Source organism: Podarcis melisellensis (genome assembly GCF_964234715.1).
Source record: "Podarcis melisellensis genome assembly, chromosome: 3".
In the NCBI taxonomy this organism is placed as follows: domain Eukaryota; kingdom Metazoa; phylum Chordata; class Lepidosauria; order Squamata; family Lacertidae; genus Podarcis; species Podarcis melisellensis.
Window position 1 is genome coordinate 11,906,577 of NC_138530.1, and position 11,208 is coordinate 11,917,784.

Sequence of the window (11,208 nt, forward strand, 5' to 3'; positions counted from 1 at the left end):
TTTTCTTACGAGTCACTAAATGTATTAATATTTCCATGACAATATATCACATTTTAACCATTTAACCTCATTGGGTTCATTCAACCTTGCTAATATTTATGCACATGGGCATCCTTTTTATTTCAGCCAAACTATTTGCAAGGAGCTATACTATATCTAAAAGCCCATCCCTTGCTAATCTGGGGCCCACCAGATGTTTTGGTCTACAACTCCTATCAGTCCCAGCCAACATGGATGCTGGCTGGGTTTGCCTCATCTCAGGGTTGCGGGTTCAAGCCCCATGTTGGGCAAAAGTTTCCTGTTTTGCCAGGGGTTGGACTAGATGACCCTTGTGGTCCCTCCCAGCTCTACAATTCTATGATTCTATGGAGCGTTGTAATCCAAAACATCTGGAGGGGGCTATGTTTGGGAAGACCGACCTAGTAAACTCCTGTTGGGCTGGGACCGGAGCCCCCTATGTTAATATCAAACATTTTTTTTTAAAAAAAGAAAGCATTTTGTACAGCCTTGCAAACATTTATTACAGCTATCAGGCTTCTTGCAAATGATTACTAATGTTATTTGTAATGTAAGAATAGGTTCTGTCTCCCCCACTGGCAAACAGCAAGGTGCAAATGAAACACAGCAGGGGTGAGATAGGCAGAGTAGCTCACCAGTCCAGTCCTGTCCTGAGAGCAGCAAACATTCAGAATCCCCCCCCCCCATGGCTGTGTCAGGTATGTTCCTGAACAATAAGCATGTAACTGGATGAAGACACACACACACACACACCAAGCAGGGCATCTGATGTCCAGGCTTTTCATTTTGTTCTGTGCGGTTTTAATCTTACGGTTTAATTTTGGTTCAGGCTGTGCATCTTTCAACCCTGGAGGGGGAGCGTATTATAAATACTTGTAATAAATAATGATAAATTACAGGCAGCATACAGCTAGTGTGTGTGTGGAGAGGCTCTTCAGCCTAAAAGTTGTATGTACTTCCTACCCTCTGCATGGGATGATAGGATTGTGGCCATAATTGGTAATTTCTGAGTCCATGGCCTTTCAAATATTACCATGCATCCTTGACTATGATTTTGTCAGAATAAAAATAGAATAAAATGAATGAACGGTAAACTCCCCTTGAAGAGGAAAACAGAAGAGGTTGGATACTAGGCATATGAAAATCACATAAAACACATCAGTAATTTTGTTCAGTAGCAGGTTGTGCCACCCTGTCTTGTGTCACCAGTCTCTTCCCCTCTGAAGATACGGGATCTTTTAAAAGGATGATTTTAATATCTGGAAACATTGATGTTTCTAAATGTGGGTGTACATGGAGATGGTGATTAGCTAGCTTTGTAGATCAGCTTGTTTTTTTATGAACTGATCCTAGGCTTCTGTTGCTTTGTTTAGACTCTCAAGCTTTTGGGAACAATCGTATGTTTTTCATGCATTTACCAACCCGCTGATTGACCATACCTATTTTCTTAAGATTTGCACCTTTTTGAGCTTTGCACTTGTTTCATATTCCTGTGTGCTTTGGCTTAATGATTTCTTTCACATGCACTCTACCTTTCTACAGGCAATTATATCACCTAGAGACTGACTCTCATCTACCTGGAACTTCTCTTGTGCATGCAGGCCTCCCTTGAAGTCAAAGGGAGTTGCGCAAGAGCGTTGCTTTATTTTCACAACACTTGCACAGGCAAAGGGAACGCAAGATCATGCCTTTTATGATTTACCTGTTTTGGCAATAGGCTGGAGTTAGCACTATGTGTAAGGTTTCGTTGGTGGTCGTTTTCGTTTTTAATAGCATAATTCAAAGTTTTAAGACCGAAATACAATCTTCCCTGAACAAAACTTAATTCATTGATATTTCACAGAGGAAGAGGCTCACGAGCTGCAAGCATTTTGCTTCTCTAGCTCTTTCTCAACAAGCCTAGTAATTTGTTTTGTATAAAGCCAGATGTTCTGCTAACAGCTTAACAGAAAACAGTGCCTGGATTTTATGCAGGAGAACCAAAGCCCTGTATATTTTTAGCTTCCCTTCCCAGAGCACATTGAGGAGTATAACCTGGCTCCCTGATCTCTCTAGATTCCATCACTTATGAATCGGAAAGAAAATTGAAATGGTCCTCCCACTTAATCTCAATTTTCATTGCCGTCTACCCCGTTTCTAAAAATAATTAACTTTTTTAAAAACTTTATAAAATCTGTGACAGTGTCAGAAATTAATGTGTCACTTCACCATCTGTTTAAATCCCAGCAGCTTTAAAACTAAATGCAAGGGCTTTTTCACTGCACAAGACAATATCCAGCAGCTGGAAAGTGGAAGCTGGAAACGTGTTGTAATACAATGAAATGTTTTAATTTCCGCTCTGCTGCTGCAGTTGCCAAGGCTACAATCGCCTTTTCCAGAATGCATTGTTTCTTAAAATGTTTTGTGTTCTGAGAGACTGAGCAGCTCCAGCAATGGTGTGAACTGTTGTGTGTATGTGTGAGTGTGTGTGTGTAGCTCAAGCATTGTTAAGAATGGAACTGCCTTAAAAGGAGGGAGCACCTGGGTGCGACACAAACTGTTTAAACACTGTTTTACAGAAGCTGTTATTTAAAGCTGTAGTTTTCCTTTCTTATACCTATTAAGGAGTTTTGTAATGTTTGCCATTGTACACGACTTAATTATGTTATTAAAATTCCAAGCCAAATAACTCAACTTTCCCTCTCTCTTTATTTGCCTTTTTCAAAGATGCTTTTATTTGGTCCTTCCTGAGCACAGAGTTGGAACTAAAGGACTCTGTATCTGGAAAATGGTAATAAAATCACGTTTGTGGCTTATAGCCACCACCCATCCTACCTGAGCGGCAAACGATTAAGTTAAATGTGGTTGTATTTGGAATTGCGTAAATTGTACTGGTTGCCACAAAGGGTGGAGATTTTAGGTACTGAATCAGACATTCTAGATTTCAAACATGTGGCCTTACCACTGACTCACTGCCACTCACAGAGACTGATGTGGCTGGAAATAACAATGGTCACATCCACACCACAAACTTGAAGCACTCCTTTACCACTGCCATGGCTTACCTGCCCAAACTCTGCCTCCCAAGAATCCTGGGATCTCTGTTTAAGGCTTGTTAAGGGTGCTGGAAGTGAGAGCTGGACCATAAAGAAGGCTGATCACCGAAGAATTGATGCTTTTGAAATATGGTGCTGGAGGAGACTCTTGAGAGTCCCATGGACTGCAAGAAGATCAAACCCATCCATTCTGAAGGAAATCAGCCCTGAGTGCTGGAAGAACAGATCCTGAAGCTGAGGCTCCAATACTTTGGCCACCTCATGAGAAGAGAAGACTCCCTGGAAAAGACCCTGATGTTGGGAAAGATGGAGGACACCAGGAGAAGGGGACGACAGAGGACGAGATGGTTGGACAGTGTTCATGAAGCTACCAGCATGAGTTTTGACCAAACTGCGGGAGGCAGTGGAAGACAGGAGTGCCTGGCGTGCTCTGGTCCATGGGGTCACGAAGAGTCGGACATGACTAAACAACAACAACAACAAAGGGTGCTGACAATTATAGCTGTGAGAGGGGTACACTACAGTTCACAATATTCTTTGGCAGGGGGATAGCCATGACTGTATAAGCGCGCTTTAAAAGTGTGGTGTGGATTATCGTTATCAAATACATCATGAAACCGGTAGCAACTTCCTAACTAAAGATAAACTATTATAATTTTGAAAAACACTATACAAATAAAATTAACGGATAGCTAGCATCTTTAAATGGTGTAAAGCTACTTGTCACTTTCATCAAAATGTACAATTGTAGGCTCATGTCCTGTGGACTTCAGGAATCTTAGAAAGTCTTCTGGATGTAGTCCCATAGTTGCTGCATTTGTCATTGGGTGAAAATACAACATGTCGTGGCCTCCTTCCAGAAAGTCAGAATCCAACACAAACTTCACATCTCCCTGGTCACAGAAAAGAGCTAGGGGCGTTGCACACCCCTGGCCAACTTTCAGCTTCTCAAGCATGGCCGCTTCGTCAGCAAAACGAAGATTCCCGCTCCCGACGCCTAGTTTCTTTGCCAAGTCATTTAAATTGATTTGCCTGTCGTGCAGGACCGTCACCAGCCAGAACCCTTTTTTCTTCTTATCTTTAAGGAAAAGGTTTTTGCTGTGTGCTCCTTTCAGATGCTGGACGTAAGGCATCATTTCTTCAACTGTGAACACCTAAAAGAGATCATTGAAATAGTTTGGCTATTCCTTGCACAATCCATTGGCCGAGTTTTTCAAATTACACATAAGCCACAATTCACAGAATGACTCATGTGCAAACCCTAGTGCAATGACCGCAAAAATCTTGCTCGTTTCAACATAGTGCATACAGGAGAACCCCCAAGCGGAATGTTTCCACAGGCTTCCTATACAGGAACAAGACTGACTACAGTGGTACCTCTGGTTACAGACACTTCAGGTTACAGACTCCGCTAACCCAGAAATAGTACCTCAGGTTAAGAACTTTGCTTCAGGATGAGAACAGAAATCGTGCGGCAGTGGGAGGCCCCATTAGTTAAAGTGGTACCTCAGGTTAAGAACAGTTTCAGGTTAAGAATGGACCTCCAGAACAAATTAAGTTCTTAACCTGAGGTACCACTGTAGTTTAAATATAGAAATATGCCTTCTGAGCCTGAGCTTGAGGTCATTTTCAGCAAGGAGAAGGACTATTATCAGGATGCGTTCCATGTGGGTCACTGTCCAGCAACTAGTCACATCCAGGTTTATCAAAGTGATGGGGAGCTCCAGAGCAATCGACCCAATTTTCCCTTACTTATATCAGTTTCATGTTAGAAGCTACAACTAGTTCTAACTAACACTGTAGTTGCAGTGTGATCAATGTTCTCAAGTGGCTAGTAGGATTCCTCGTTTCTTGGACCCATGTTTGATAATGCACAGAAATCGCCCTGTTTTATTAACTCTGTATCTCAGACTATGGGGTTGCTTGGTTTTTTCTCATGTGATGGCAAAGGTGTTATAATGCAATTTTCACATAAGTAAAATACTTCCTATCACACTCCTGTCTTCAACCTGGTTGGTCCTTGTGAGAACAGGATTGCCAGGTTAGATAGGCCATAGGCCTGATCCAGCAGGCTATTACGACTTTAATATTAAGGCTGATGTAACTCTAAATACTTGCCTGGGAGTAAACCCTATTGAACTCAGTGCAGTTTACTTTGGGGTAGAACATGCGTAGGATTGCATCAGCAAGTGTAACATAATTAATTGCATTATTTCTCCCCTGCCAACAAAACACAAAATCACTTTTACCCTACTGAATTCCTAGCTTGTTCTTGTCAAAGGAATAATAATAATAGGAGCTGTAACATTAAAAATTAAGCCCCTCTGAGTGTGTCCAGAGAGCCATTCTCTTTTCCAAGGCCGTGACGACTTAGAGCTGTTTCTTTTATTGTTTGTCATTATAAGACTCTCGCTATCCTAATGTGTCTACTGTGGTTTTATTGCTTTAGAGCTTTAAACTTGATATTGGAGAGTATTGTAAGAAAAATGCTGGGAGCAGGGCATCTGCATCAGACTGTAGTCATATCTTTAAAAGACATCTGAAGGCAGCCCTGTTTAGGGAAGTTTTTAATATTTAATGCTGTATTGTTTTTAACACTCGATTGGGAGCCACCCAGAGTGGCTGGGGAAACTCAGCCAGATGGGTGGGATATTATTATTATTATTATTATTATTATTATTATTATTATTATTATTATTGCCTGCTGGATCGGGCCAAGTCCCATCTGCTCCTGAATCCTGCTCTCAGTGGCCAACCAAATGTGAGACACAACAGCACTCTCCCCGCCCTTGGTTTCTAACAGCTGGTATTCAGAAGCATTTCTGCCTCTGATCTTGGAAGCAGGGCATAGGTGAAATTTCTCCAATTTCTTAAATCTATCCAGGTTGCTGGCCCTGCGGGAGTGAGTTCTGTATAGTTAAAACTATGCGTTGCGCGAAGTTGTTCTTTCATCTGCCCTGGATCGTCCAACATTCAGCTTGGTTGGGTGCCCACTCGTCCTAGCGCTATGAAACAGGGAGAAAAACTTTATACCGATTTTCTCCACGCCTCTCCTCCAAACACCCGCTTTGGCCAGGACGCATAAGCACCGGGGGCTGGTAATCGGAGCCAGCCACGTGGCAACTGCTCTTCCCTGCCTCTTCCTCCTCCACGTGCGCCCGCGATCCGCGCACTCCCCTCACCTCGGGGTGCTCCACGGCCAGCGTTTGGATGCCCAAGCCGTGCAGGTGATCCTCTAGCGCCTTCCGAAGTGTCCCCTCCGCTTGCGGCTGCCCGGCCATGGCTGATCCTTCGCCCTCGCTTCGGGCCTTTTGGAGATGGGGGCCGTCAGCTGATCGAGCGACGCGCTGCGGGAGAGGAGGCGCCGCCTTTCCGCTTGGGCCAAGGAGAGGGGAACGTCTTCCGCCAGCCAGAAAGAAACGAGGGATCGCTTTCACTTCTGCCGCTCCCTTTCATCCGCTTTGCAGCTGAAAGTGCGCGGTTCGATTTCCGAATCTACTCGCGTTTACTCGGCAGCGAATCCCCGCTGATTGCAGGGGCGCTTCCTCTCCGGTAAACGCGCGTGGAATTGCAATCCGCAACTCGTTGGCTGCAGGCTTTTAAACCCGATTGCTAGAGAATAATCCTCATTGAGACCTCTGAGTAACGTGCATAGGATTGCAGTTACTTTATGTATAGTATGTGGGGCAGATGAGGCTCCTCAGCCTGGGAAGGTAGCCCATCTAGAAGGAAAACTCTGGTCCTAAACCTCTGCAGCCTTGCAGGATATACAGTGGTACCTCGGGTTACAGATGCTTCAGGTTACAGACTCCCAGAAATAGTACCTCGGGTTAAGAACTTTGCTTCAGGGTGAGAACAAAAATCACGCAGCAGCAGGCCCCATTAACTAAAGTGGTACCTTAGGTTAAGAACAGTTTCAGGTTAAGAACGGTTTCAGGTTAAGAACAGACCTCCAGAAAGAATTAAGTTCTACGTATGCTTCAGGTTACATACACTTCAGGTTACAGACTCTGCTAACCCAGAAATAGTACCTTGGGTTAAGAACTTTGCTTCAGGATGAGAACAGAAATCATGCTCTGGCGGTGTGGCGGCAGCAGGAGGCCCCATTAGCTAAAGTGGTGCTTCAGGTTAAGAACAGTTTCAGGTTAAGAACAGACCTCCAGAACGAATTAAGTTCTTAACCTGAGGTATCACTGTATTCTGGAGAAGAAAAGGCTAAGGAGCAAACCGCACACAAGTGGAGTCCGTAAAACGGTTGGACAGCGCCTTGCACGCTTCCTTCCAGCAACTCCTGCAGCCAAGCTAGTGCCAACCGCATTGTTCTGCTTTCCTTTGGACCACATCAGTGAGGCCAAGAGGGGGGTCTTGGACCTCCACAGACACTGCCCAGGCTTGTCCTCCCAGGAGGTCACTTCAGTGCTGCTAAGGCAGCGGTTTGACTTCACTCCCAGAGGCACACTCCATTGTCTCTGTAGACAGATGGATGCCAACAAAATTCATGATTAACATGATCTATTCCTCAACTACAGCTATTTGGGAACTCATAACCCACCTACTTTCAGCAGCAAGAAACACCGTAACCAGACACTGGAGAGACCTGTCAGGAGTAAGTATGGACCAATGGTACCAAATAGTATGGGAAACAGCCCTACTAGAAAAATTAACCAATAAACTGAAACTGACACGGGGACAAACGGAAGAAGACGCTTTTACCCCGGTATGGCTCCCCTTTATCACACACACAGCTCAACAACACAATGACAAGAATCCACCAACAGCATACAAATCAATATGGCTACCCTGATCCAAAACACCCACCCACCCCGTTCACACACGAAAACAAGGACCACCACAGCCAACCACAAATGAACAGCCACACCCTAGGCCAACCCCAACCTCTCTCGCCACCAAAGAAACACAACTGAACAGCACGAGCAACGCTGACACCAAACCCTACATGCATTAAGCAAAATAGAAACATCACCACCCGACCCCCCCATCCATCTTCCCCCCTCCCCCCTCCCCCCAATGTCTCAACAAATGAAACTGATTTGTAAAAATGTTACCTGGAAAAAATACGAGAGACATTACACAAGAAAATCTTTAATAATAATAATAATAATAATAATAATAATAATAATAATAATAATAATAATTACAACTATTTAGATCAAAGGTGCAATGCGTGCTCCTTTGCTTATGATGTGATTTCCCTGGCTAAAACAAGAGCACAATCTAGGAGTAATTTCATACGCAAAAGCAATAGGAACCACAGAAAGTGGCCTTCTCCCAAGTTAGACCATTTGTCCATCTAACTTAGTATTGTCTACACTGACCGGCAGCATCTCTCCAGGGTTCCAGGGAAGGCTTCTCTGCCAGCTGTATCTGTAGAAGCCAGGGATTGTATCTGGGGCCTTCTGCTTGCAAAGAAAATGTGCCGCCACTGAGCCATGCTCCATCTCTTAATATTCATTAGATTCCTGCTTAAATTAATATGTACTTTAGCGCTATTGATTCAATGTAGTTTAATGAGAGAGAAGTACCCAGTGGATTGGGCCTTAAGCATTTTGAGATTCTCTTGGAATGCTGTGAGCTAGCCTTTCCTAGTCTATGCCAGGAGGGATTTGCTAAGCTGTTAAGAACAACAATCTGTTCTAATGCAAGACATTAACTGGAAAGTGAATAAATTAGCATTAATTCTGGGGGAAATGGATATTAAATTGAATGGCTTTAATTGTGCATTCACACGTATTTGGCAATAGGTGAACTGCAGAGTGTGAAATGCATTGCAATTCAACTGCTTAATGAAAACAGCTGCTCTTGGTGTGTTTTATTTAATAAACCAATTATCTAAACAATCTTGCTTGCAACTGAAGCGAGATGTAATATTAATCCTGTTAAAATGCTTCTGCCTAGTTAACCAAAATATGAAAGGGGTGGGACCCACAAGGTAATTTTTTTAAGCTGAGAAACAACTTCTGATGTTGATTAGATCAAAGTCTTCTGTGCCATGTCATGATTTTAAAAATAAAAGTGTTTCGAGTTTCATGATGGTCCACTTATTCCAGGGGTTGCCAACTTTAGGTTTCACTGGCCAGCTGTTGGGCAGTGTCTACAGAACAGGCGTAGTATCATCTGATAGAATTGTAGAGTTGGAACGTAAGAAGAGTCCTGCTGGATCAGGCCAGTGGCCTATCTTGTCTAGCATCGTGTTCTCATAGTGGCGAACCAAATGCCTATGGTAAGTCTGCAAGCAGGACCCGAGTTCAAGAGCACTCTCCTTTCCTGTGGTTTCCAGAAGCAGACAGCCTCTGACTGTAGAGGCAGAACATAGTCCTCATGGCTAGTAGCCAATGGTAGCCTTTACTTCCTTGAACTTGTCTAATCAACTACCTCAGTGGTAATCTGGCCTAAACCCCTGCTGATGCTAGAATCATAGGGATTTTCTAATGGTTGTGTAGAAAAGGAAATTCCAGTACAGTAGTACCTCGGGTTAAGTACTTAATTTGTTCCAGAGGTCCGGTCTTAACCTGAAGCACCACTTTAGCTGCTGCCACACCACCGGAGCACGATTTCTGTTCTCATCCTGAAGCAAAGTTCTTAACCTGAGGTACTATTTCTGGGTTAGCGGAGTCTGTAACCTGAAGCGTATGTAACCTGATGTACCACTGTGATAAGCTCAAAAAGCAGTTCCAGCAGTGGCAAGTAGAGCTCATCCCGCCCTGCCCCTCTGTTACGCTGGGGCATTTTACCTAATTGTATAGAATCACAGAATCGTAGGGTTGGAAGGGACCCCAAGGCTCATCTCGTAGTCCAACCCCCTGCAATGCCAGGAATCTCACCTAAAGCATCCATGACAGATGGCCATCCAACCTCTGATTGGAAACCTCCATAGAAGGAGAGTCCACAGCCTCCCAAGGGAGAGTGTTCCACTGCCAAACAGCCCTTACTGTCAGAAAGTTCTTCCTGATGTTAAACTGGAATTTCCTTTGTAGCCAAGGACTTACTACCATCACAAAACCCATAGCACTAGGTTATTATTGTATTTATTTACCTCCCGCCTCCCCTTCATGGATCACTGCCTTGCTGTGGCGAAGGGGCTTGAATAACTCAGAGAAGCTATGAACTATGCCGTGCAAAATGGAGGGCACAAGGAGAAGGGGACAACAGAGGACAAGATGGTTGGACAGTGTTCTCGAAGCTACCAGCGTGAGTTTGACCTAACTGTGGGAGGCAGTGGAAGACAAGAGTACCTGGTGTGCTCTGGTCCATGGGGTCACAAAGAGTCAGACACAACTAAACGACTAAACAACAACAACATCATCCCGCCTTTTTCATAGTTGAACACCAAGACAGTTCATGTTAATTACATAAAACAACACAGATAAAATACAAGCGGCTAAAAAATTATTAATAACAATAGTTTAAAAGTAATGAAACTATAGCAGAATTAAAACAACATAAAAACAGAGGAGAAAATAGTATAAGTTTCAAAGTGATTTTTCACTATGGGTTTAGTAAAAAGGAGACAATGGAAATATGGCAAGGTATGTTCTGACCAATCCCAGTCAATAATCTGACCGCTGTATTTTGAACCCATTGAAGTTTCAGTGTCATCCCCCAAACCATCCCATGTACAATGCATTGTGAAAGGCATGGCAGACTCCTTTGCCAAATGATTAGCAACCGGCACAGGGATGCATAAACCTGAACCTGGATATGTAAAACGTATTTGCAGAGTCTCTCAAGTCCTTTCCAAAGAAAACTCTACAGAATGCTGTTTGTCTGTTAAGGACAGCACCTGTCAAAAGCACTTTCACTGACATCGCAGCAGTCAACATATGTCTGCTGTGCTCACTGATTGCCTGTGTTTTCCTCTCACCGCCCCCCCAACCCCCCACTGCAGCCAGATTACAGATGGCTGGGTCTTTTCAATGAAATTCTTCCTGGCACACACATGACATCAGTCCCATAGATTAGAAGAAATTCTAGGCAGAAGCAGTGGTCCTTTTAAAAGCCTTTGAAAACCCTTAATCTTCTTCTGCCCTCCCCTCACATTAACAATGCAGAGAAACCCCAGGGATAATCCCAAATGACACAGTGCAAGCAAGTGCTCTTTAGCCTGAGGAGAAGAAGGCGGATTTTTTTATTGGGC

The 11,208-nt window shown here is 43.8% G+C and overlaps 1 protein-coding gene across 1 annotated transcript; it reads right to left on the minus strand.

The window, feature by feature from the left end:
• Positions 1–3,765: 3,765 nt before the first annotated feature.
• On the minus strand, positions 3,766–6,716 carry LOC309365901 (prolyl-tRNA synthetase associated domain-containing protein 1-like). The gene is made up of 2 exons (XM_081904509.1): positions 6,236–6,716; positions 3,766–4,207 (listed from the first exon to the last, which is right to left on the minus strand). The coding sequence occupies exons 1-2, from the start codon at positions 6,332–6,334 to the stop codon at positions 3,770–3,772; spliced, it is 537 nt and encodes a 178-aa protein (XP_081760635.1). The 5' UTR covers positions 6,335–6,716; the 3' UTR covers positions 3,766–3,769.
• Between the last annotated feature and the right edge of the window lie 4,492 nt (positions 6,717–11,208).